The 27,456-nt window shown below is 37.8% G+C and overlaps 5 protein-coding genes across 13 annotated transcripts in view; 2 read left to right on the forward strand and 3 right to left on the reverse strand.

Moving 5' to 3' along the window:
* Nucleotides 1-331: 331 nt before the first annotated feature.
* On the reverse strand, nucleotides 332-12,387 carry Cyt-c-d (Cytochrome c distal). Of its 2 annotated transcripts, none has more exons than XM_089257292.1 (2): nucleotides 12,367-12,387; nucleotides 332-781 (listed from the first exon to the last, which is right to left on the reverse strand). In XM_089257292.1, exon 2 carries the CDS (start codon nucleotides 762-764, stop codon nucleotides 450-452), a length of 315 nt encoding a protein of 104 aa, XP_089113418.1. In that variant the 5' UTR covers nucleotides 765-781; nucleotides 12,367-12,387; the 3' UTR covers nucleotides 332-449. The 2 variants fall into 2 exon arrangements, with proteins under 2 accessions (XP_089113418.1, XP_089113419.1); XM_089257293.1 differs by lacking the exon at nucleotides 12,367-12,387 and adding an exon at nucleotides 3,024-3,278.
* Nucleotides 3,356-15,266, forward strand: LOC115562608 (uncharacterized). The gene is made up of 2 exons (XM_030384416.2): nucleotides 3,356-3,612; nucleotides 13,687-15,266. The coding sequence occupies exon 2, from the start codon at nucleotides 13,786-13,788 to the stop codon at nucleotides 13,954-13,956; it is 171 nt and encodes a 56-aa protein (XP_030240276.1). The 5' UTR covers nucleotides 3,356-3,612; nucleotides 13,687-13,785; the 3' UTR covers nucleotides 13,957-15,266.
* Nucleotides 15,267-16,372: 1,106 nt separating this feature from the next.
* Nucleotides 16,373-27,456, forward strand: part of Msp300 (Muscle-specific protein 300 kDa) — a 121,567-nt gene continuing 110,483 nt past the window's right edge. For 3 of the 8 annotated variants that reach the window (XM_089258438.1, XM_089258445.1, XM_089258439.1), the window contains exons 1-2: nucleotides 16,374-16,609; nucleotides 19,108-20,054. In XM_089258438.1, coding sequence (XP_089114564.1) covers nucleotides 19,277-20,054 — 778 coding nt within the window. In that variant the 5' untranslated portion in view covers nucleotides 16,374-16,609; nucleotides 19,108-19,276. Of the gene's footprint in view, nucleotides 16,610-19,107; nucleotides 20,055-27,456 lie in introns of all 8 variants that reach the window. The other 5 variants (XM_089258446.1, XM_089258447.1, XM_089258428.1 and 2 more) reach the window with 4 other exon arrangements.
* Nucleotides 20,359-21,709, reverse strand: LOC149091804 (uncharacterized). The gene has a single exon (XM_089258544.1). It carries the CDS (start codon nucleotides 21,427-21,429, stop codon nucleotides 20,512-20,514), a length of 918 nt encoding a protein of 305 aa, XP_089114670.1. The 5' UTR covers nucleotides 21,430-21,709; the 3' UTR covers nucleotides 20,359-20,511.
* On the reverse strand, nucleotides 23,338-26,539 carry LOC115562597 (sodium-independent sulfate anion transporter). Its single transcript, XM_030384400.2, has 3 exons — nucleotides 26,138-26,539; nucleotides 24,072-25,161; nucleotides 23,338-24,006 (listed from the first exon to the last, which is right to left on the reverse strand). Exons 1-3 carry the CDS (start codon nucleotides 26,498-26,500, stop codon nucleotides 23,447-23,449), a joined length of 2,013 nt encoding a protein of 670 aa, XP_030240260.1. The 5' UTR covers nucleotides 26,501-26,539; the 3' UTR covers nucleotides 23,338-23,446.

Consider the following 27,456-nt stretch of genomic DNA (forward strand, 5'->3'; position numbering starts at 1 on the left):
GTGTTAATATTGTTAGGCTTGCAACTGCTAAGTGATATGGTATTTTCAAAGCAGTTCATCGCGCGGTCATGTTACAAAATTTTTCTCTAACAGCTTTTATTTTTACCCAAATTAGCTAAAAGAAGTTTGTTGGCACAAAAACATGCACTGAATGTATTTTAATAAAATTATTATAGACGCAAAGTCATTGAAGTTAATTTGTATTACTATATAACTGCGATTGCGCGCTCTGGCATGCGCAGCAAAATTTCGAAATGGTTGCTGAGCATGACAAAAACTGATTGAAATAAATTATGGCGGTACATTTAAATACAAATGTGTCTTATACCAATTTTATGTTGTGAGCTCAATTTTTTATTATTATCTATTCTAAAAGTGTACTTAGTAAATATTTATGAAAGCTTTTTTTCCCAATCTTATAATTTTTTCATTGTTTTGAGGTTTTCAAACTATTTGTTTGTTTTGAGAAATGCAATCAAATCAGCGCGATCCTCGGCCTTTTTGAGTCCAGGGAAAACCATCTTGGTGCCGGGAATAAATTTCTTTGGATCCTTCAGATACTCATCCAGATTGCCTTCTGTCCAAGCGATGCCCTTTTTGATGTTAGCTTCAGTATATTTGTAGCCAGCGGCAGTACCGCATTTGCGGCCAACAATTCCGCCAAGATTAGGACCCTGCTTGTGCTTTCCTCCCACTTCGTAGGAGTGACATTGTGCGCATTTCTGAACAAAAATCTTTTTGCCATTCTCCGCATCAGCACCCATGTTGGAATATGGTGTTTCTAAAAACAAAACGAAAAGAAAGAAAAGTACATAGTTTACTTTTTGAAGCTCATTTCTAATGGCTGAACGAAAACAAAGCCTCACATGGCCTTCAGCTCACGCCTCAAGGACATTCGTGACATGCGAATGGGAAGGAATGTGTAGGCAAAGGATGGTTGGTTGAATTGATGGTTCTTTTTTGTATTATTTTTTTTCATGCTTAAGTTATGTCACGACGTCAGCGTGAGCCACGCAGTCTGCCAAGTTAATTGCCTGACTCCGAGTGGGTGTGAATGTGGGTCGTTACGTGCGTGCATAGTAAATGTGAAAAACGTGGCTAACTGCAGTCTTAGCCGCTAACCTGCATGCAGAAAATAGAATTCGTCGTCATAACTAGCTATTCATAAATATATACGACGCATAGGTACTTTTATATTTATGTGTATACATACATACATATGTACATACATATGCATTATTTTTGCCCATTTTTTGCGTGTTTCTATTCATAGCTGACAATTTAAGTGCTGCCCAATAAACAGCTGTGTGCATATGTATGTATATATGTGTGCGTCCACTTAAATTAATTTAAATATGCATCGATGATGACAACTGCTCACTCTCATCATTTTTTCTTTTTCGCTGCTCTTATATTTTTGACACTCTTAGCTGCAAGCGAGTGCAAGTGAAAGAGATAGGAATAGCATAGGAACTGGGTCATTCGAATGAAAAACGGCTAAAACGAAATGCATAAAAAAGCAGAGCGCACGACTTTTGCTTCAGCTTCGAATAGTATTGGTAAATGGCGGGCCATAAACAAAGGAACACACACATTTATACATATGCATGTACATAATTCAATTAGACTCGCCTATTCGCCCTCTACGGGCAACGAACATGTGTTTTGAACATTTCCCTTCAATTAAAACGCATTTTACGCATGTTTCTTGTGGCTTAGGCAAAACCAGATGCCGCCAAACACAAAAGCACAAAAACAATAACAAAACGGGAAGCACGAAAGGAAAGGGGGGAAGACACCGCAGCAGTAAAAGCCTGAAAATAACTGTAAGTGCTCTGGTCACTTGTTCCGCTGTTAGGGCTATGCATTAGCCTGAAGATAACGGTAACTCAAAGAACGTTTAGCTTGTGCTGTATGCTGTTAAGAGGGCTTTGCATCAGGTGTTTTATTCACTTCGTGCTGCTGACCTAACCCAATTGGTGGGTTAGCCATAAATCTTCCACAGACAGCAACTGCTGCTGCCGCTGCTGCGGTAGCCTGCAGTTGGCTCCTAACCGACGGCTACTATAAATAAATGACGCCTGGAATTGAATTACACTTCAGCTAACAATTTATGTGGAAAAAAGGTTTAGACCGATGGCTGAGAGAGTAGCATAATTGTTTACTGCGATGCACTGCAGCGGCAGTCTATAAAAATCATGTGGGTCGCTGGGTCAAGAGGACAAAAGAAGGAAGAAGGAAAAGCAAAAGAAAATTAGAGAAAAAATAAAATCAAAATGGCATTCACATTGCTCACGTGGCTATTTGGAAGTTTTGTTGCTGTTGCGCAATTTCGCTTTGGCTTTGATGTCGCCCGAAAAGAGAAGGAAAAAAAATGCGCCCCAACCACCTACCCACTGTAACATTCGCTGTTATGGGCTATGTGTGGCTGCATAGAATAAAACCCTACATTTTCATTGTGTATGTTGCTGAATGTTTATTTTGTGTTGTTCCTGTGCGCTGCTGTTATTGCTGCCACTGCTTCTGCTGCTGCTGCTGTTGCTGTTGCTGTTGCTGCTGTGGGCTGCCTTTTTTCTAGAACGAGGTCGCTGACTGCCCTTCAACGCCTGAGACAGCGAGACTGAGACAACGTCAGGTTACATAAGCAGCGCAGCAGCAGCTGCGTCAACGTCGTCGATTGGTGTTAGCTTTTATGCTCCTTCTTTCCAAATTTCCCTCATTTCACATTTACATGCAGCGCACACGGAGCATAAGCGAGAGCGAGATTATCAAAGAGAGAGCGCGTGTGTCTGCCTTGCAGCTGCAATAGCAGCGTGGGAAAAGTGAATGAAAAATTGCTATAAATTTATATCAAGTGATATGCATCAATTTAAACATTTTTTCTAGTGCACTCTTTTACGTACATACATGTCAATGCATATATGTACGTATGTATGCTTGTAGATGTATGCACGCTGCAACCGAGCGCAGCGCGTGGGCAGAAGCAGCAACAACAAATAGTGACAACACAACTTTACGCTCACCTGCTTGACGACTCTCTTGAGTAACGGTCTGTGCTTGTTGCTCTGCCTCCCACTATTTCTATGCTGAGCGCAAAGCTGCGCTGCTTTTGCTTTTGCTTTTGCTATTGTTGTTGATGTTGTTTTTGCTGTTTCTGTCTCTGTCGCCGTCGCTGTTGATGTTGATGTTGCTGTATTTGCTCTCACTCTCTTCGCTGCTTTTGCTGCTTTTACGTTAAGGCTGCTGTCGACTGCTCGAGCGCTGCGTCCGTTTTCATTCAGTCAGCTGAGTTCGCGGCGCAAGGTTCTCGTCTTATTTGGCCTCTGCTATTCAATAAAGTTCGTTGCGTTCACGAGTTTTTACGCGTCGTGTGAATTGGGAAATACAACATAAGAGTTACGACGATTTTGCTTAATAGAACGGAAAATTTGTTAGCAGCATTTACGTCAAAATTTGGCTGCGCTCTGATCTATTCCTTTTGATTTCTGAATACTCACACAATTGTAACGATAATTGTCAGAGGCCTGCTAGATTGTCAGCCAAAACAAAAAAAAAAACATATCTGCAAGCGTAGTGTCTCCCAAAAGGTGCTGCCAACTAACAATTTTAACGGTAAGTCTTGCCAACCTCAACTCAAAAGGAAACCAGTGTTGTGTAATGCCAGAATTTGAAGACGTCACTTCTTCGTTGAGTGCCCTTGGTTGGCTTTTGTCCTTGAATGCGTAAAAACCAACTGACTATCATCTGTGTGTGTGTGTGTGTGTGTGTGTGTGTTACGCTTTACGTAATCAGTAGAACATTACGCCTTGCGTTTCATTCAAACGTAAAGCTAAGCTCACTTTTTATTTGTTTTTAAGCCCTTATTTAAGCAACAACGCATTTCCCTTATATATACATATTTGATGAAGTAGTCTGGGAGGTGAGGATTATGATTGGACTGCATACATAAAATCAGAATATTTTTAAAAGTATTTTTGTATGTTTTCTAGATGGTTGTAAATGAGATGGAAATTTTTGGCATGCGGCAACTGTTGCGTGTCGATAGATAAATAAATAAATATAAAAAATATGAAATTAATCAGAATTATTCTGTGGAATTTTCAAGGTAACATAAATAAATCTTTTTAATGTGCCATGAAATACGTTTAGTTAAAGCCTCAATTGTTTTATGTCTGGCACTTTAATGAAGTTTTCTTCGAGCTGTTCCGTAAGAATGTTAATTTCATCTCATATATCTGCGCTTTAATGTCCTTTTGTCGTGCCCTGCCTTGCCTTGCCTTGCCTCCTGCCAAGCACTCAGAGCGCATTAACATGGTGCCTTTTGGTTATTAATTACTTTACTTGGCTCTTAATGTTGGCTAGTTTGCCTGTATATAGGCCAATTGTATTTGTAACAGCAGGCATCGCACTCAGATCATATCATATTATTATTAATTTAGTTTTATGTGCCAGCACTTGGAGTACATAATTCATTTTAATTAAGAATGAACACAATTGATAGAATGTTTGCCAATTAATTGAATGCTGTCAGCATAATTCTAGATGTATATATGTATATATACCCATGCATATATGTACATATGTACGCTTACAAACTAGATATCCGTTCTATGTCGTGAATGCTATGGCAGCTGTGCTCGCATTTTATTTGGGTCAACTTCATAGCCACATTGCCCCATCTTTCATGTGCTCCGCACTTTTATCATATCGTTAAATGCACTTGGCTCCAAAACAAAAAAAACCTATTTGGATGATAAATACACATGAATCCACATATATTTATATACATATACATATATATACGTATATGTAACATATGTGCACATTGAGTGCCCGATTTTAGTTTTTGGTTTGCATGAATAGTTTCAACTTATCGTCGTGTTATCGCTTAAGTTACATTTACCAAGACCCACGGCAAATCAATATTTGTGTCCCAAATAAATACAAAAAAAAAAAAAAAAAACTCACAAAAAAGAGAAAAAAGCAAAATGAAATGAAACCCAAGGCGAAGCATTAAGGCAGATTATATCACCACGCAGCTAGCACTTTGGGGGCGTGCGACCACTTGCCCGATAAGACGTAGTTTTCCCTCTATTATTTGAACACCTCCCCATGCCCCATTCCGCAGCTTGCTCTAGTCTTGTGCATTTTTATTGAAAAACAAATGCAATAAAGTGTAATGAAGGAGCCTAAGTTATGAGACTTGAGCCACAAATCCAGCTCAGATTTGTGCTTAAAGCCTTTGCCTTTGCCTAGGATTGAAGTTTATTTAAAGGTATTTTATAAACTTTTTATTGATGGCGTTACAGTGTAGTATTTCTTGTGGTAGTATTTCCGAAACCATTTTTAGCTTTGGCGCAAATTATTGTTTTATTTCTAAAATTTAAAAACACAAATATTTAATAAGATTTTACATGCTGAATAAAAGTTTATACATTTTTCTAGCTTTTCATTAAATGTTTGTTTTAATGTTATGTTATAAAAACTGTTGATATTTTATGTAAATAGGTAAATAGGTTTGTTTTATTTTTACAAAAATTTACTTTTCCTTAAAGATTAAAACCTCTTCTATTATAAGCAAAAAACAATAGAGTACTTTCTTGTCTATAAATTTATATTAAAATTCGCTGCATATGTTGCTAACAATTAAATATCTGTGCTGTGATTTATTGCTTTGAAGACAATTTTAATTTTCTAAATTTAATTTTCTAAAAGAAAAAAAAAAAATCAATTCAATTTAATTTTGTAGTTTGTTTCGTACTTCATATTCCATCTACTGCCTCAAGTGATATTCAATCATGCCAGTCTTAAACTCATACAATTAGAGCTGACTTATAATGATGGCATAGATAAATCTTATGCAAATTGCTGTTAACTTAAGCAGAACATTTGCAAACGATTCACAGCCAGATTAATGATCCGCCAGCAGCTGATGCCCAGTTGCAAATGTGACCCAACTCTAGAAGCGGAACGAATAAGGAGAAGATGTACACAGATAAAGCTGATGAAATCAACAAACGAAGTGCTGCAAATTGATGGAAATGCTAAAGAAATTTATGAAATTCCAATGGAGCTGGGCAAAGTCTGACTGACTGCCAATTAGACTTAATCGAAAATCGATGAACATTCCAAGTGGACAGCGAAAAGTTCAAATTGGAATAGACGCAAAAGAGTTGATCAAATATGCAAATGGTGTTTCGGGTCAAATTTGATTCGAGGTGTGGCTCAGGTGCTTAGCTTTGCGTGTGGTCTCTATTGAACCAAAAAAACTAAAAGTCATCTCTGTTTACACTCTGCCTCTTTCTCTGTATCTGTTTCTCTTCCTCGCTCTCATTCTCTGGTAGACCAAAGAAAAACACTTGAAAACTGGAAAATTTCAGTTGGTAGTTGAATAAATTGTATTTATTTGATTTTTATTTTCTTTTCGTTATTTTCTTTTTTTTCTATTTAGTAAATTAATTTGAAACACGTTTGTTTTCGTCGCCGTTTAACGAGCTATAAAAACCGATGCTGAACATTTTTGTTGTTGTTTACCGAAATAATTTCGTTTCGCTTGAAGGCCATTAGTTGCGCTTCCTCTTCGACGTCTTCTTATCAAGCGCCTTCAAACAAAACATTTTCCCATCATTATCTGAGCCTCGGTGCCGCCTCTTAACGACTGGCCACGATCCACGAGTACTTTGGAGTGGACGCTTCCCCCTTCTCTCCCGTCTCTCTCTTTAGTCATCCTTCTCGCAGCTAATGAGCAGCATTTGCGACAGCATCGCAATTACTTGTGGCCAACTTGGAGCTTCAGTTGGTGTTTCTTCTCTTCCTTTGCTCATTTGTTTATTGATTTCCCATTTGTTTATTGCCCTAACTGTTTCGCATTTTAAATATTTGCATCTGTAGTATTACACGGCGTATGCGCAATAATTAGCCAAACAGGAAATTAAGAATGCCGCAATGTGCTGGGCATTCGGGCATTCGGTGTCTATAATTGTGACCGTTGCTGTATCTGGATTATTTTATTGTTTCACATAAATATACAATCGATGTGCGCCGATTGATATACTCATTCGCCGTAGTTGGCTTTTTCTTTACGGCCCAAACAAATCATTAAAAATGTTTATAAAGCACGAGCTCTGCCCTATGAGCTGGATCTCCGTATCTTAATTTAAATAAATTTTTCAATATTGTATTCGCTGATTTTTATTGCAGTTGAGATGAGATTTATAAATTGAAAATGGGATATTGGTTTAGCATATTGTAATTTTCACAGTCTCTGTGCCTATTCTAAAAAGAGAATGCGAGAGCGAGAACGAGATAGTGACATAGAGAGGAAGAGGGAGAGAGAGGTACAGAGTAGACAATGAAAGAGAGAGAGAGAGAGATAGAGATAGATAGTGAGGCGGAGGGAGACAGACATTGAGGAAGATAGATAGATAGAGATAGAGATAGATAGATAGATAGATAGATAGATAGATAGATAGATAGATAGAGATAGATAGATAGGAGATAGATAGTTAGGCAGATAGACATAAAAGGAGATAGAGAGAGATGGTGAGAGATATATAGATATATCTTATAAACTCTTGCTCATCATTATAAGATAATCTATTGTGGCTCTTCGAATTTGAGCAGTAGGTGTAAACAAATTTTCTTATTATTTATATAACATTTTCTCCAATATGGTACTGAAAGTCCATCGCTTTCTAAAACTTAACAGAAAAAAAAATTGTAATAAGCATTATTTAAGTAATATTGATTGTATACATTATATACGTCACTGCTTGAATTTATCATAATAGTTTGAAAGTCACTAAGCCCATAACAAAGATAACAAAATAGTTTGGCTTTTCCAATAAAGGGCTTTTGCCTGACAGTTTGATTCAGCTCTTTAAAACTCTTTAAGTCTCTTCTCTTGCATATCTTTAGGTTTCTTTATCTCTAGCATTTACTGTACAGTAACTGTTTTGCTTATCAGCTGAAAGTGCCCAAACTGAAGTTGGACTAAGCTCGAAATCTCTTCAGCCTTAGAGTCAATTAAAGTTCCGCAGAGCTGCCAGCGATTTTCCGCTGAGTAGTTACTCATACTAGGCACTAGTCCGGGCAAGTAGTTAGTTAGTAGATTGTTTCCGTGATCAGCAGACGACTGTGTTAGTGTGTGTGTGTGTATGTAGAGCAACGCAAATGGTATCTATCCACTTTGAGGGGGGGGGGGCTCTGTGGACATCTCATCACAGTGTTTGCATTTCTCAGACTCTGGCGGCGTTCGCTGTTTGTTCTAGCTATGAAAGATGGAGATGGGGGCATGTAGCGAATGCGACGGCTACGTAAAGTACATGGCTTCGTTTTTCTCTCTATTGCTGTTGTTGTTTTTTTGGTTAATTTACATGACAACACGTTTCGAAAGTCAGTCAGTCAACAGCAGCAGCAGCAGCAGCAGCAGCAGCAAGAGCAACAATGAAATACGACAACAAGATACAGCTACATGGGGGCATTGTAAGTACCTTGCAGATACATTCGTTCATTTGTAGCTGCAAGTTAACTAGACTGTTACAACTGTAGTTGAGGTGGGGTGGGAGTTGGGGCCTAAGGTAAGGACAGGTTGTTACACATAGGGCCACTTTGGGCCACTTGGCTGCCTAGCGGTCTGAAGCCCTCAACTGTGATGCGCTGCTTCGATGCGGTTCTGGGCCAAAAACAATGCGGCGAATCTGTTGGATACTTTTTTCCCTCTCTCTCTCTCTCTCTCTGCCGTTTTGCAGCTGTTGCGACTGTGTGCGACTTTTCGCAGACGCGTCGCCTAGGTTTACAGTTACAGCATACAACAAGGTGTGTGTGTGCGTGTATTTACATCAAAATTAGCATTTTCTTTGTACTTAAATGCGGTTTTTCCCCTGCACTTAGCGATTGTTTGTCGCTGGCTGGCGCATCTTGCAATTGCCTCAAAAGCATCTTGGAGCTTGTGTGCGCCGTGATTAGCGCCGTAAATATTTATGAGCTGCCAATTCAAGTTGAACTGGTAACAGCTGATGTCATTTTCTATGAATTTTCTGAGCTCATATCGTGCCCAAAAAGCAACAGCAGTCGCCACAGTTGTAGAGATCGCCCATGTAACTGCGAGTGAACGGGTTAGAAAAAATCATACAAATACATATATAGCTTTTGTCAAGGCATTCAAGTTCGATATGTTTTGGTGTCTTGCGAGAACGACCCAATTAAAGGTGTAGAAAAAAGTTGCGTAGCTTATGTCAGACAATTGTTGTTCATTTTCGATTCAAGCAATGATATTGAAGTCGCCCCCTTTGGATGGATGTCAAGCAAAAGAAGAAGAAAACCCCAGTTAGATAGTGCGTATGTCAGTCAGTCTGTCAGTCAGTGAGGCGTACAATTGGCACGCTTCTGATAAGAGCAATGAGAGCGCATTTCAAATGCAATTGGAAATATAGAAGCGCTGACAGCAAGCATATGTATGTATTTATGTCTGTGCACCCAGTAGGAAATTTATGGCATATAGTATATCAGCGACGTAGATGACGACCTCAGCCGCATGTCAAGTCATTGCTGGTGTTGACATGCGTCTTGTTTTCGTATCAATAGCAAACGTACATAAAACAAACGAAAGAAACAATAAAAAATTGATGACGAAGTTAGTTTTAAGTACGCATTATATGAAATATATACACATATTTTTATTTAACAAATGAAATATCATCCTACTTAAAGGAAGAGGCAGTTAGCTGTTTATTGCGTTGTCAACAAGCTGCCAACGTAGTGAAGGCCACGTCTATCCATCGTTAAGTTTCCAACTGGGACTATGCAACTAATTCACACACACGCATACGCACACATGCTTACATATGTATATATGCTAAGATATAAACCCGTTACGTCTCTCACTGTACTCTCTTCGCACGCTCTCTTCCTCTCCGTCTCCCTCTCACACCATAGTTCGTCAACGGCTGCTGCTGTCAATTGAACGAATGCATCGCACGTCAACTCTGGCAATTGCAACTGAACGAAATAGAGAAGCGAAATAAAAAGCGCAAATTGATAATTGAGTTTGGCACAGGCTCAAACTGCAGTTAGCATTTGCAGCGTTGCCAGACAGCCAGCCAAGTGGGTCACTCAATGCGACCATGTGACAGCACACACGAGCCAATTAGACAGAAGCACCGATAGACGGAGCCACAGAGCAAGGGAAAGAGTGAAAGAGAGAAAGGGAGAGAGATAGTGGCCTCGACAGAGGCTGCCAGGCTTGCATGCATTTATTTATAGTAGGTAACACACAAATTAGTGTTGCGCTCATGCCTAATCATCGCTTCTTATTGGAATTTGACATGAGGGCGCTCATAAATTGGAATCGCTGGCGCCGCGCACAAGTTATGCGGCCAAGTGTGAACTTCTTGGTCCCAGCATCGATTGATTGGTGTCGTTGTTGGTTGGTTGGTTAAACTCCGTTTCCATTTGTTCATGTCTGGCACGCCTCGTCTTTTTAATTTAACGGTAATAAAAACATCACGTATACGCCCCGCTGCCACTGGCAATGCAATAAAACAAATGTGCGTCCCCACCTAGCCACGGCGAAAGCCTCATCATTTGTTTGCCCCACAGTCAACAACATGAAAATACAACAACAACAACAACAACAGCAACAGCAGCAGCTAATATAAATGGCAGCAGCCACAAAGTGTCAACTAATGGCGGAGGGTTGGAGGTGTGCGTGGGCAGCAACTGAGCAGCAACTAAAGGCAACAGCGGCAGCTGCTGCATAACTCGCAACGTAAGATTAAAGCGCAACACGAAACCAAAAATTCCCATTCCAATTCCCATTGCCATGCTCAGTTTCCCTGCCCCCTACACCATTCCCAAATGCCTATGTCAAACCCAAATGGAATGGATACCGTTGCAGCTAAGAAATTTTTCTAGCGAATTCGCATAAGAAAAAAAAAAAAGAATACATGATATGAGAATTTACTGCACTCTTAAGGGAGATCCAAGCAAATTCTTGAATATCTTTTTTAATGACCTACGCTGTCTATCTCTATCTCTACGCGTAATCTTATCAGAATGCTAATGGAAGTTGAATATATAAATATAATAAATACGATATTGTATATTTCATGGGGAATTCGCTTCTCTTTAGCTTTGCTAACTGCTGATAGATAATTTCGCTAAACTTTTCCCTTAGACACTTAATAAATTCGTTTTTAGCTGTTGGCCAATTCTATTTCTTGCAGTAATTAGCAAATATTTAAAAGAAAATAAACTGAAAGAAATACCATCAAATTAAAAAAAAAGAAATAGTTTATATTTATATATTCATGTTATTTCTTAACATTTTTATTTCATTCGGATAAAAAGTTTTTGACAGTTTTAGAAATACTCTCTCAACAAAATAAATATCTTTAAATTATAATAATAGATGGTTTAAAAATAATTAAAAAAATATTCTTTATAACATTCTTAACAATATTTTCATATTTAGGTATTCAGAATAAAATGTTAAATTTAGAAATAAAATATTTGCATTCATCTATCATTTATGTAGACTATTCGCAGTTAGTTAAGTGATTTAACCCTTTTTTCTATAGGGTATTCCGAACGCGCAGCCACAGCATGTTTTTTAAATACATGACAAAAAGTAAAAACAAAATATAATCTCATTTTGCTGCTCACACAACAACAAAAATGGAAAACAACAAAAAATGAAAACATAAATAAATAAAGTGTTGTCGCGTGGTCTACTCATTCAGCTGTTGCATTTGCTGTTGTTGCTGTTGTTGTTCGCATGACATATATTTCACAACTGCTGCTGTTGTTGTTGTAGTTGTTGTTGTCGTCGTCAGTTTTCAAAACACACACACACACACACATACTCAGAGAAACAAAAGCGCTGAGATTGTAAAACTTAAATGAGAATTGAAATTAATTTGCTGCGCCGCCGACACTCGGCGTGGGCAGCTAGAGGGAGCTCGAAGTGTTTTTCATGGAAAACTGGGGAAGTGGCGAGTGGAAATGGGCGAACTGTTGGTGTGATTGTGTCGATTGCATTGCATAATTGCAAATGACGTCGAAATGTGTGCTTGCCCGAATATTTAGGCAATTAGCGGGAATATAAATGAATTTTGAGTTGGGGCAGACATATAAATATATTTATATATAGATAAAGCATATGAGCTATAATTATACTTGTCGGAATGTATTTTTCACTCATACATCTTTCTATACTCCCCACATATAATCATTCATATTATAAGAAATATATACATTTTTGCTAATTATAGCCGTTTAATATAAAGCTTTTATTTCTAGACATATAAATATAGTTCAATAATATTACACTTTTAATAATAACAACTTCTTTAACAACAAACATACCTCTATAAAAAGGAGTCCAGTAAAACAATGGAGGCCAGTAAAAAAATGTAGGCCAGTAAACAAAACTTCTTCTATCGTATGTGCTTTGTTTTTTCGTCACTTCCTCATCAACTTTAGAGTTTTGACGTTTTGGCAGTTTTTCTGATTTTTCTGATTTTTCACTTTTACTGCTATTATTGCTTTTACTTTTAGCTCTGCTACTACGGCTTCCTCTATTACTTCGACTACTACTTCCACTATTACTTCTCTGAGGCATTTTGATTTTCGATTACTTAAAGCCTGAACAAAATTTTGTTTTGATTTGTAAACATTTTTGACATTCGCTTGTAAGAAATACTTTGTAGTTCCCCATCCTAGATAAACTTATTTATGAGCTACCTTATGGGAGTTTTATAGGATACATATTTATTCAACATAATAATTGCGTGTCACGATATTTATATTTCTTTACAAATATATATTTTAAGTACACAACCCTCTAGATAATCAACTATATTACGAGGTAATTCGTAAAACGAATTATGCACATTATCTACGTTAAATTATGCACAATTCGTGTTACGATAATTATATAAAATTGTATGTGAAGTCCTATGTCGTGTCACGATAGTTCCTGCTACGATATATGATATTGTCTCGACATATTTACTTACACAGCTCAGTCGTGTTTCCTGTCCAGCAGTACACATATCTCTGCATAATCTTCTATGCTAAGTGTCATTAATATCGTGTCACGATACACTTACATACATACCTACATAAACCTCCATAAACTTATCTAATTAACGAAGCGTTGAATGTGTCATCGAAGCGCTTATTTGAGTCGAACTTTGGTTGAGTTAGGTTGGGTTGGGCTTCGACGCTGCAAACTGGAGCATGCCACGCCGATTCCGGCGCGAGTGGGCAAGGTCATTCAGCGCGATGGCAATTGAATGGGGATGAGACGGGAGCGAAAGTAATTTTGGGTAGGGGTTATATGAGCAAAGCCAATAAAGCCGAAACAAAGTTTAGCATATTTGTGTGTGCGTGTGTGTGTGTGTGTGTATGTGTGTGCGTGGGACTCTGTATGCGTCTGTGTGCGTGCCAGCACTGTCAGCAGTTGCCCACTTGTGTGCTGAGGGCCAACAGCCGCTCAAATGTCACGCTCCATATACACTCTCTTTTTTTTTTTTTTTGTCTCCTCCTCAATGCTGCTCAAGGCCCACTTGACAGGCCACTCGGAGCACAGCAACAACAACACTTGAATTGGTCTTAAACTAATCCCGTATTCTCTATCTCTCTCTCTCTCTCTCTCTCTCTCTCTCTCTATCTTTCTTGCAGCTCTTTGCGTTTGTGGTTTAGCCCGTTCGTTCCGTTTGCCCGTTGCCACGCCTCGTTGCGGCGTGCGCCCCCAAAGCAGTCAAGACGACTTACTCGATTATGAAGCTCAGCTCGCCGCGCATCATGCAGCAGAAGCGTACCAGCAAATCATCCAACATGTCCCGGGTCTCGATGACCACCTCGACGGCGGAGGAGAATCTGATTGAGTCGAAGCTCTTTAGTTGGCTGCGGCTCTTTCGCTTTGCCTCGCTGCTCTGTCGTGCCGAATAGAGAATACATATATAGAATACAATAACACATATAAATACATACATATATATACATAAATATATAAGATAATGCAAATCTATAAAGCAGATACTCGTGCTAGTTTGCCGCTTTCAATTCAAGTTTTCCTATTATGCTAAAAACTAAAAAAAAAAAAAAGATGAAAAGAAAATGCAAAACAGATACGAAATACAAATATTAAATACAAAATGAAAACACTTTCTAGATTCTGCAATGTAGACATTAAGAATTGGAATTTCTTCAACTTAACAATTTAAATCGTTTTTTATTTTGTGTTTCTTTATTGCTTTTAACATTCAAGAATTAAGTCAATTTTTAGTGTAAATTTCGCTTTGCGGAATTTGTCGCGCCTTTCGTACCTTTTGTATTGTAATAAGCAGAATAAACAAACAATTTTATGATATAAAACAAAACAAAAACAATTATAAGAAAAACATATATATATTATTGTGTTTTTGATTGCTTCAGTTCGAAAACAACAACAACAACAACAACAAAAAGCAGCAAACAACAGTAACAACAGGAGCAACAGCAACAGCAACAAATCGAGATATATTTTTGTAATTTACAACACTGTTTTTGCGTGTCACAAAACAGAGACAAAGTTTATGCAAGGCAAATAAATAAAAACTTTAACTAAATGCTAAACATGCAATATACTAACAATAATTATAGTAAAAAAAGTAATTTATGTATATGAAAAAAAGAGATATATATATATATATAAATATATGCATATACATACATATAGAGAATCATATATTTACAGTTTTCAACTCAATGCGAGCAAAATGCGCTTAACCAACACTTAAAAAATAAAAAATAAATAAAAAACTATTCAAGCAAATGACAAAAATTTCCCCCAATTTAAAGTAATTGTAAATTGCATTTAATCCAAAGATGTTGCCAATCAAATGTAGATGATTTTGTCGAAAAAAAAAAAAAACAATAGTAATTCGAAATGCAATATTATTTAAATAGTATTTCAATTCAACCGCAGCAACAGCAACAACAACAGCAACCAACAAAATATCATAAAACTTATTTTTAATTATTAATTAGTTAGTAAGCATATGCAACAACACAAAAACAAACAAACAAGCATCAATAAGAACAAACACTGTACTAAATAACACAAGGCGCAAAAAATGCAAAAAAAAAAAAAAAAAAAAAAAAACAAATCTGAATTGTTGACAAGATATACAATGCAATAAATCGATAACGATAAATAAATAAAGTCTTTAAGCATGTTGTGTGTTCAATGCAAATAAAAAAAAAAAAAAAAAAATAAAGTTGAGTTTTTATTCAAATACAATCTATAAATGTACAGTGAAATTCAAATTCAAATGCGCGCCAACCTAAATGCGCGCCAACCTAAAAATCAGTTTTTGGCACTGAAAGCTAGATGGCGCTTTCTGATTTGTTGGCTGACAAATGCTACTTGCCATACGAGTTTGTATTTAACAGCATTCATTCAATTTTGGAGTTAACAGAACTTGTTTGCCGAGGTCTTGATGCATTCTGAACTTAGCAGACAGCTTTGAATCAACTTGTTTTGATTGCCGTTAATGTTGTGCGCTCTGTAAATGATATAAATTCTGATAAGCAATTTCGTCGGTGCAAGGCACTGACAAGTTGTTTCAAAGCTGTCTGCTAAGTTAACAGTGTCATGTTCAAATAGTTGAGCTTTGTATAGAAATGCAGTTAATTAGATCCTATGTTTTCTTTATCTATGTACATATATAGATATAACATATGTAGCTATGTTCGATTGTTTAACAGTGCAACATGCACATTAGATTGCTTCTCAACATTTTCTGCTTACTATTCGGCGGTTTATTTATGAATGTTAGGATCTAACGGTAAGTTTGTACTACTAAATAGAAATATTTTAAAAAGTTTAGAAAAGCTTTTCCTCAAACGCATTTCGTCTTGGTACAGTACAAAGGCAGCATGTCAAAAAAAATCTAATTGGAACTCGATCTTCCAATAGGATATATTCTTCCCATGTATATAGAATTAATGAGAATATTTACCTAAATAAAAAATATACAAAAATAACAACACTTATAACCTTTTATTTTAGAGCTTCCAAAAGAACAATGTGGAATATATGTATATGCATAAATATTTGATTCCCCCCAAGCACATGTGATATCGCGCCAAATTTTATCGTTGATTCTTCTTTGTGTGTTCGTTTTTGTTTAGAATATGATGTGTCAACAGAATGAAAAATTGAGAAAATGGCTTTTCCCTTGAAGCATGCGCAGTTGCCTCAGCCGGCGTCGGGTGAGAAGCAGCCTGCAAATCGTGAAAAGTTCGGCGAGTGCCGAAGACTACGACTCGCCTGAAGATGATTTCCTCAATTTCCCCTTCGAGAACAAAGATCGATGTTTCAGTTAGTGTTTCGTGCTCGTCGAGTGTTGTTCTCGGATTTTCCTCAACATAAAACGAAAGTTTTTGTCACAGCACACACACACAGTATATACACACGTACATATACATATATACGCCTATATATACCGAGTGCATATATATAGATAGTTATATATACATATTGAATTCTAATCAAAGCCGATATCTGTGCGCTGTGTTCCTTAACTAAATCGAATAACGTGTTTTAGTTTACTGAATGGTTCGTTAATTTATTCAATTTCTCATCTACAAACGCAAACACACTCACACAAACGCAATTAAAAAATGGATTACATAATCGCCGCAAGGAAAAACGTGGAAAAACACGTTTTCCACTTGAAAACTGAAAACGAAAAACGTTCGATTAATCATGCGTTAGTTAATGCGTGTGCACTTAAAGCAATTATATTTAAAAATATCATTAAATCGATGGCACTTAAGATCAGTTCGCTCTCAACTAGAAAAAAAGGGGTCAATTACAAGTGGGGGGTGTGTTTTGTGATCATGAAGAAGAAGAAGACAAAGTCGAAGTAGCGGTAGATATAATCGAAGCACGCTGCAGTCGCAGCATGATTTTCCGACCAAAAGTTTAACGAACTGAGTTCATTTCTATTTTTGAAATATATACGAAAATGAAAAGAAGAAGAATGAAAGAAGCTAAAAAAAAGTGAAAAGTCTGCATGGTTTTTCCACTGCTTTGGCATCTATAAGACGCCTACACTGTGCAAATTTTCATGTGCCACTGGACATAATGCGGGCAACACAGAAATTATTGAAAACAGATGAATGTACAAAGCTTCATGGAAATTTCGCGTATTGCGAAATGGCTACAGTAAATATTCGCTAAGATGTGCGTGTTATAACAGAATAGAATATTTATGAAATATAGTGTTCCTAATTTTATTATTTATCTATTCGTTTTAATTTTATATTGTTATTATATATATAAATATAACTTTTAAATATTTATATACACAGGAGTAATTTTTTTTTCATTTGTCATTAACTGTAAAGTAAAAGTTTTTACTCATTTTAATTTTTTAAATAATTTTTAGCGCAAAATGAAAAAGTGGTACTATTATTAATTTTTTGAAATATATAAAAACTATGAATATTTTTGTGATAATTCTTTTTTGTCGTAATAACTAATTGATTTCTGCTTACGTGAGTGAAAAAATTATATCAATACATTGATAAATGTGTCCAGGAGAACTCCTCAAACTCTGAATATGCAAGTGGTGCTCTTTTATTTTTCGCAGCTGTATATATTTATATAATAATTTTTAATTTTTTTTTTTTATGAAAATTCTGGTTAATATTATTTGCAAATACATATGTATATATTTTTTTGGTGTCATTAAATAATTCCAATTATTATTTTATACTTTTTAATATATTTTACTTACTAGAAATTAAAAGAAAAATAAAATAGATGAAAGAATACTAGGAAATAAAAAAAAATATATGAAAAAAAGTTATAAATATTTGTTTAGTAAATATCTAATTTTAACCGAAAAATATATACATATTTGAGATAAGTTATTCTTATCTGATTAAAAAAAAAAAATATATATATATATATATATATATATATATATATATATATATATATATATATATATATATAACTATATTTATATATGTATATATATAAATCTAAATATATCTTACAGATTTATTTATAATCAATTCAGTTTAATATTGTATATCGAATAGCTTCACACATGATTCTAGCGAATGTTTACTGTGAATATACAATTTTTTTTTTTAATTTGCAAAAATTTGCTGAAAACTCGTCCATTTCACTTTCATAAACATTCGAAATGCCATTTTTCTATTCACTTGAAATGCAATTAGGTTGGAAAATGAAAATATTTGTGAAAGTCATTTTACCTCAGAGAAAAGTTCTTTCAAAAACACAAACAAAAATACTTGTATATGAATATGTATTTAATATTTAAATTAATGGCTTTTCCTGAGCTTCTTCTTCATCTTTTGGCTCTCTGCTCAGACTATGTTTATGAATGATATCAGTGGACGGTTGGCTGGCTAGGCGTGTGTAGTATCTATGTCCTTGCCACATGCCATCGAGCACTCAGCCGCATAAACATCCCATGAGATGCTCCGAGTTGGAGAAGACCTTCATAAATGCTGACAGTTGGCTAATTCTCCACAGAGACAAACTAGTTATTGGTTCGATGTATTAATGCTGCGACAACTAAAGTATCTACTATATATTCTATAGCTGTGACAGAAATTCTATTTTTTTTTTTTTTTTTTTTCAAATTGGCAAAGACAAAGCTAGCGAATGGCGTCAGCGACCATTTTTGAAAAAGTCGAATGGATCTATATATATAGCTATAGAGCAAAGTGAAAAAGAATTGGGAATTGAGTGCTAAAAACCGTATAAACATATAGCCCACTTCCGTTAGAAACTAGCACAGAATTGACTCAACAGACAATTTCATCAGAGACTTTAGAATAGGTCATGATTTATTTTGTGTTTTGTATGTCTGACATAATTGGGTTGGCTGCTCAGGTGTGCCTAAGTGCAAATAGTGATTGATTAGCCAAACTGCTATATTGGCTAATTAATGCGCGTGTGTGTATGTGTGAGGGACGTACTTAGACCAACCTTAGCGAACTAGCTGAGCTCTAGTCGCTCGAATCTCTTCTCAGTGCTCGACTCATCCAGCTCAATCTCTTCTGTACTCACAGTGTAATATGTTATATTGAAGTGTGCCCCCGGATCCAAACCAAATCAAAAATTAAATACCCCATTGAAGTGTCTTTGTTAAGATCGAAAATAATATTCAACATATCAAAACCGCAAAATCGAAAAAAATAAACCACAAAGTAGCTGAACGTAGGCTGTGAAAATTGTAAAATGTCCGGGCCACCGCCATATGGCAATGGGCCACGTGGCTGGAATCCACGGGCACCCAATCCCGCCTCGCCGTCGCCCTCGTCCTTCCTGTATCGTCCGCCCTCGCCGTGGACAACAGCGCCCAGTCCGCCGCCCATAATATCCGGACCGCGTCCCTATGGTCAGGCCATGTCGCCGGCGCCACAGCTGCGTGGCCAGCGACCCAGCGGCATCAACAGCACCATGCCGCATCCACGTCCACAATGGCCTGGCGGCAATCAGTCGCCCGCACCGTATCAGCCGCCGGGCATGTACGAGCCGCCGCCGCCGAGCTATGCGTACGGCACCGGGCCACGCCCCTTTCGGCCGGCTCCGCTGCCGCACCAGAACTCGTATGGCGGCCAGCCGACCAGCTCGTTCCAGCTGTCACCCACACCTTCGCCCATTGTGTGCCAAACGCCCAGCTCGGACTTTACATACAGCAGCAGCAGGCAGACGCCGCTGTCGCATCAGCACCAGCACCAGCACCAGCAGCCGCCATATCCGCAACCGGCGCCACCGCCACAATATCTGCGCCAGTCCGGCGCACCACCACTGCCACCACAACCGAGACAACACGGACAGGATCAGATCGATTTTGTGGGCGTGCCCCTGGAGCCGCCACAGCCCAGATCCTATGTCGTCTACGACGATGAGGAGGAGTTCGGGCCATCGACTGCCGAAATTATTGCGAATCAATCTCAGGACTACATCGATGAGAAGCTAGCCGAGTATCAAATGACAATAATGCAGCTGCAAGGTAAGTGGCTCAGTTCAAATTTATTTTATTATAATTATTGGGTTATGATTAGCTGTACAATGTGAGACAATTGATTTCAGATTTTTTTTCCTGCATAAATTCGTTAGATATTTGAGAACGGGACAGTTTTTCTTTGGGTATAAGTACTGCATACAACATTTATTCCATACAGAATTTCCGCCCGAATTTTCGTTTCGAATGTTCTCTTAAATTGCGTCATTAGCAACGATCCCCATTGAGAAATTGAGAAATTAGGTGCTAAAACAGAAGATTCGAGATAAATGATATCATAGTTTTACATAAATGTTTTTGGTACAGGCAATTAATTTCTTTGAACATTTTCAGAACAATGAAGAGTATTTAGAATGTGTGTTTCTATTTAAACTATTTGATGGTATGCATAATAATAGATCAGATTTATATACGTTTTATTTGACTTGGAGTATGAGAAGTGTCATCATTTGGTCGTAACTACTTCGACCATTGAATGGGAGAGTGTAATGCTGTCCACGATATCCAGTAGTCTTTGCACATCTTGCAGAGAGCTGATCGTCTCCGGGGCACCCATTAGATTGACTAGCTTGCCATCGAAATTGACCGAGAAGTGATTGTGCCTGAAGATGACGACACGATCGAAGGGCACATGGCATTTGATGCGCTCCTCGGGCGACACCTGCCGGCGAAAGATCACACAGGACGGCTGATACTTGTGGCGTTCCCGCTCGGGTATCTTGTGCACCTTCAGGTCGCCGGTGTATATGGTCAGGGTGTGACGTTGCAGCACAGCTGGTGCCACCATATACAGGGTGACCTTGTTGCTCCACTTCTCCGTGGGCAGCTTCATGTGGGTGGCCGCATTGGCCAGCTTGACCAGCGGCAGCTGCAGATAATGTCGCTGCTGACTCGTGTCATTCGGAACGATGCTGTGCCGTATAACATACCAGGTATCAAAGTAGGTCACCTTCTCTACAATGTCCCCATTTCGCGAGCACATCGAATTGGATTGAGTGGAACAGCTTGTAGACTCAGCGCGAGGCTCTTCGTTTCTATCGCTTTGTAGCTCTTTCACTACAGCTTCTTTTTCTTGTTCGCCTTCGTCATCTCCATCCCCATTTTTAGCTCCAGATCCAGATCCTGTCGTCGATGGACATATCTCGTCGTCCATACTCAACAGCTGCTGCAGAGTTTGGATCGGCTCACGCGAACTTTTCCCTTCAATTTGCCTTATTTTGCAATAAGTTTTCTCAGACGAATCCTCCAAGAGCTTCAACTTTTTGGTTTGGTTGCCTGTTTCGGCTTCGTTGGTTTCCTTTCGTTCCATATTTGACTTTATAGCTCCTGCAACTTTTATATCAGATATTCGCTTACTCATCATGGACGGCAGACACACGGAGAGGGAGAGAGACAGCAAGAGTGGTTAACAGCTTCTTCTTCTTTTTGTGAGGACTTACAATCTGATTGACAATTCGTAGCATTCACATCGAGAAGCATCGCTTCTTCTTCTTATTGTAAGTCGTTAACAATCAGCTAGACAGCTTACAAAATTCACACAGAGCGGAGAATTATCGCGAAGCATCTCTTACACTGCCTATCGATAGCTCGATAGACAGCTCATTAAAGCTGCATATCGTTGCTTTGCAATCTATAGTTTCTTTCCTGAAGTGAAGAAGTGAATTTGTGTTAAAAGTTAAAATTTCTTAAAAATGCTAACTGCGGATGTTGTGTTTGACACAGGTATCGTATATAAATATATATTACATATTGAGACATATTGTATTAAGATTTCTATATCCATATTGTTTGCATTTAATTTTACAAATTATTTGCTAAAGCTGCACACATACATACATATGTATGTATGTACGGCGACATTTTTTTTTTTTTTTTGGCATTTTTAAGGCATTTTTGAAATGTATAAAAACTTTAAACATTTTTGTGATCATTTTTATTTGTTGCAATAATTGATTGTTTTTGCCTTTTATAAAAAAAAATGAAGAAAATTAATACATTGATGCATAAATATAGGATAACGTCTTAAACTTTGAATATGTATGTAAGTGGTGCTACAATATTTTTCGCATCTGTATATATACACATACATACACACATACTTAAGTAAGGGCAGCGAAAATTCCTGAGTAATATTGTTAGAAAATGCATGTATGTAGGTACATCTACATACATATATGTATGTAATATAAATACATGCATACATATCTACATTCGCATTCATTTGGGCAATGCTGTGTGCCCAGAGATGATTCAACTGCGGCCCCCTTGAATGTCTCTTCTGAACTTGACCCAGACGCCCACGTCGATCAACGTCGCCCGAGTCTTTAAAATTGACCATGCACACACAAATTTCTGTGCTTTCTTTCACCTTTCCCAGTGTGTGTGTGTGTGTTGTCATATAAGAACATGTACATATACAAATTTATGTACATATATATGACTTTTGTGTCTACCCTGTAATAAAATGGTGAACACACATATTTTATTTGACAGTTAGGCAAACGCTAATTGTCAAATGCCGAGTGCCAGGGCTGCCAACTTACGCGAAAAGTCTAGAAGGCTTACAATTTGTACTAGCTAGCTCTTTGCTATGAGATTTGGTTTATTATATGTATATACACATATGCATATGTATATATATTTTATATTTTTCTATTAATTTAATAAATATAATATTGTTATATAATTTAAATTTATGTCTTTTATTGAGCACTCTTTAGTCGTTCATATACATATACATTTGTAAATATATGTATATTTTTATAGAGCTTTCACTATGCAATTTGGCAGCTCTATTTATAGCTGTATTAGTAATCACCAATCGAGCAAGGCATTCTAAAGTCTCTCTATACATTATAAAAGACATTTTTGGGGCTTTTGATGCAATAAATGGGAATGCGAGTACAAAGATAGATGAAATACATAAGTATGTATACGTAACCATTACACATTTCATTTAATTACACTAGCCGACATGCTAAACAAATTTTTGGCCAAAAATCGTCAGAATTTTTGGTGTCTTACCATAAATTTAAGTAGAGCTGCGGCATATTGATGAGCAATATATTTAGGTAGTGGAGTGTGTGCACCGCGAGGTGTGTTCGTAAAATATCGTAAAATTTTTATTTAGCCAACATTATTTATAAATATGTGAGGTTAACTTTTTTTTTTGCAAACAATAAAAAGATTTTTTCAATAATTAAATACGATTTTATTTAATTATAACAAAAATATATATATATATTTTAAAAAATCGAAATTTTAAAAAATATTTAATTGAATTAATACAAGTAAATGCCTTTATTGTACAACTATTTCGGGACTATTCTAGTTATATATATTCAGTTATATACATAGATCGCCACAGCCAACTTGTTGGCTTAGCTCTTGGCCAAAGAGATGGTGCTGGCCACGCTAACGCAATCGGTGCGTTGACTTTGGTCCAGCGAATCCAAGGAAGGGGACATAGCCTCGTCTGGTCTCAGTTCCTGGCTGAGTGCATATGTGTTATAGCAGAGCACGAGTCGGGTATTCAGTCCCTCGAATATGCTGACCACACTGGGCTTCAGATTGAAGAATATAAGCTTCTGCTGTCTGGAGCGGAAGTCGGCGACCATTGAGGAGATGACTTTGGCGGCGGTAAAGTCGGCGGCGTAGATATATGTGCAGTCGATGACGATGGGCAGTGAGCTGCGGCTGCCCGACTTGATGACCATATTGCGCACGAACTCAACGGAGGGAAAGATCAGGCAGCGATCGGGCGTGATTTTGAGAAACTGAACGCCATGCTCCGTTTCCAGCTGCTCCACCAGGACCTTGGGCCGTGCCGAGTGATAAAGTATGAAGAGCTGATTGGCTGCAATGGCCACCAGAATGCCAATCTCCAAGGGCAGCACCAGACAGGTGATAAACGCGAAAATACCGGGCAGCAGATCCGAGCCTAGAATGAGGGAAGCACTGGAGTAGGAAGAGAAGAAGAGGAAATTAATGATTGCTCTCGCTTACGTTTGCTGCGCCACATGGGTATTACGATCTGGTACTGCACTTGGAATATGACCGCCGATATGAGTATGGCCGCCAGCACAGCTCGCGGTATGAAGCTAAAGTATTCGGTGAGAAAGCTGAGAGCGAGCACCACCACAAGGCCAATGTAGAAATTGGACATGCTGGTGCGACAGCCGCTGGCATTGTTGATGGCTGAGCGGGCCAGGCCGCTGTTGCTGCGATAGCCGGAGAAGAGCGAGTTGGCTATGTTGGCCATGCCCGTGGCGAATATCTCCTGGGTCATGTCGATGGGTTTGCCCTTGGCAAAGGCCTTGCACACCGATGCGCTCTCGAGCAGTGCTATCAGTGGCACTATTATCAAGCCATAGCCCAGGCCCTGCACCATCTCCAGGAAGGTTTCACCCGCTACGGGTGGAATGCCGGCTGTGGCGTTGCCGGGCTGTGGCTCAATTGAGAAGGGTGGCAACGCCAGAGTTGGCATGCCAGGCGGTATATAGCCCGTCAACTGGAAGGGATTCCTGCCGGACGTTTCCAGATGCATGGCTATCACTGTGGTGGCCAGCACCACAGTTGCGTTCCTCGAGATGCCCACGAAGCGAATGAGATGATTCACAATGCGCTGACAGCGACTACGCTGCTTTTGGTCCTTCGGTCCAATGGTCATCCTGCCCAGGCTGCGCATGATCAGCAGTATGACGACGCAGCAAACACCTAAGCAGCTATCGGCTAAGCGTATATCGCCAATGTTCTGAATCATGCTGATCCAGCGCTGCAGAAACGAGGCGCCATCGCTATTCACGCCCAGAATGTACTTCATTTGCGAGGTGCATACGATTAGCGCCACGGCGCTCGTAAAGCCCGCACTCACCGGGCCCGACACAAACTCCACCAGGGAGCCCAGCTTGAAGAGCGCCATCAGCAGCTCGATGCAGCCCGTGAGAAAGGTGAGCAGCACCGACCGCTGCCACGAGCCCTTGGCGAACTGGTACGTCATCAGCGAGGCGACTGCTGTGCTGCCAATGGTGCAGTCCTTGCAGGTGCCCAGCAGCACGTACATAAAGCAGCCCATGAACGACCCATACAAGCCGTACTGAAAGGGGAATTTGTTTGGGAAGAGATTAAAGAGATAAACGGAATTATTAAAGCAAACTCAATAAGAGCTGCAAATGATTGCATTGAAAGCAAAAGCTATCAGTAGGTTCCTTCAAGCGTTATCAGGCGTTGTTGATATCTCAATTACTTCACGCTTTATCAAAACTTTTTTTTCGTGTAAATAATGTATTTTTTATTGTCCTATTTAACTGAAATTATTTTTATTTTATTTAATTATTTATAATAATTTTATTTTATTTCTTGCTTTAAAGTATTTCAAAAAAAAATTTTTTTTCGTATATTTTTTATAGTTTTCATATAATGAAATAATTTTTTTTTTTTTTTAATTATATATGGTAAATCAATAATTTTATTTATCGTTTAAAAGTTTTTATTTTTAAATATTTCTTTCATATATTTTTTATTCTGCTCTTTTAATGAAAAAATTATTATTATTATTTTTTTTATTTTTAATTATTAATGGATATTCCAACTTTTATGTTTATTTATTTATTTTTTTAAATTTTATTTATTATTATTTTCTTTATTTATTTATTTTATTTTTTTATTTTTTATTTTTATTTTCTTTATTTATTTATTTATTTTTATTTTTTATTTTTTTTTGCTGCCCTGTGAAGTACTTGTTTTCCCATAAGAATTTACAATGAGTTTCAATTCAGAATTGAAGAATTCTAAAACACTTTTGGATATACTTTTTCTAAATTCTATAGTGTCGTTCACTATTCATATTATTCCATGTGCCTCATAGTACAATATAAAGTAGAAAATATATAAGCATATAAATTCGTGCATACGTCAGCATCTCTTATGCGTACTTAAAAGTATATCACTTTTCAAATTATATTTATTTAGTTTATGATTTTCACTTAGAGGCCCTAGAAGTGCCCATAAAGATACGGCTGTGAAAACATATTTGCACAGACACATGAACAAGATCCGTTAGTGGAGCTTACCTGGGGTGGCAAATTGACGACGCCCGAGTAGGCTAGACCTTGGGGAATGACCGTAAGGCCCACTGTTAGACCAGCAATCAGATCGCCGAAGGCATCGCTGCGGCTATATTTGGGCAACCAGCTGAGAATAGGCAGACGTTTCTTCAGGGTCTTCAGGCGACAGATGTTGTCGCAGCGCCGACTGCAACAGGATGCGTTCGAGTCCTCCTTTGCAGCTTCCAGCTGCTCGAGACTTTTGAACTTTGAGGTGCGATGATCTGTGAGCAGAATGAAATCCGTGGAGCTGCTGCTGAATTGCGACTCCAAATTTTGATTTAGTTGGGTCCGCTGGCGGAATGTCACCTCGTTTTCAAGCGTGGACATTCTAACGGGTTTTTCTTAGCTTTTGCTTCTGCAATCTTGGCTGTCTATAAAGTGACTGAGTGGAATTTAGATTGGACTGACTATATCTGGAGCAATGCTGCGCTGCCTCTGCTGCTGCCGCTGCTGCTGCTGCTGGCAGCGGCTACTGGCGGCACGCGGCTCTTATCTGTTTGTACAGCCAATGGCGTAGATGTGGGAGCGGGATATAGGTTGTATGTTTCAGTTAGCTGCGCGCGTAAAGCGTACTATAATCTCACACCATATATTACGATGACCAGCCCCCCAATGTTGTTTATCCAAGTGTCAACTGTTGCTCCAAATTTTTCCATTTATCAATTGGCCTCTGATTATTGGCAGTGTAAATATTGATGCAGATCGATATCTTGCTAAGTGCGTTTAATGATATCTATCTCAATTGGATATAGGCATAGCCCAAAATCATTTCATTTTCTCTATTTCACTATTTTTTTAAATCTAAATTATTTAATATACAATCTATTCGCTTGCCAAGTCATAAAGGCTTTATAGCAAAAAAAAGTCTATATATTATATATGTATGTATATGTATATGTTAAAAACTATTATTCTAATTCTATATAAATATATTATATATTAGAAACTGCAAACTTAAAATCGTATAGAGTAAATTTAATGATATAACTGTTAACAATTTTTTGATTTTCATTTTCTTTTTTTTATTTTAAGTTTGTATTTGTGCGCTAAATTTTCTCAAAATTTCTATGAATTTGCCATTTTTTAAATTTATGTCACTATTTAATATATTTCCTCTTAATTAAGTGCCTTGGGTGCAAAAAGTTCATTAGAAATATAATCAAATTGTGTCTTAGGATTTGCTCAATCAATTTAAATTTACCCATTAAGCATAAAAAACCCATAAAATTGGCTTAAAAAATCCTTCTCTATCCCAAGAATATTGACTGAATTGAATTTATCTT

Source organism: Drosophila navojoa, chromosome 3, assembly GCF_054131105.1.
Source record: "Drosophila navojoa isolate 15081-1374.11 chromosome 3, UAZ_NAV_1.0, whole genome shotgun sequence".
Classification (NCBI taxonomy): Eukaryota; Metazoa; Arthropoda; class Insecta; order Diptera; family Drosophilidae; genus Drosophila; species Drosophila navojoa.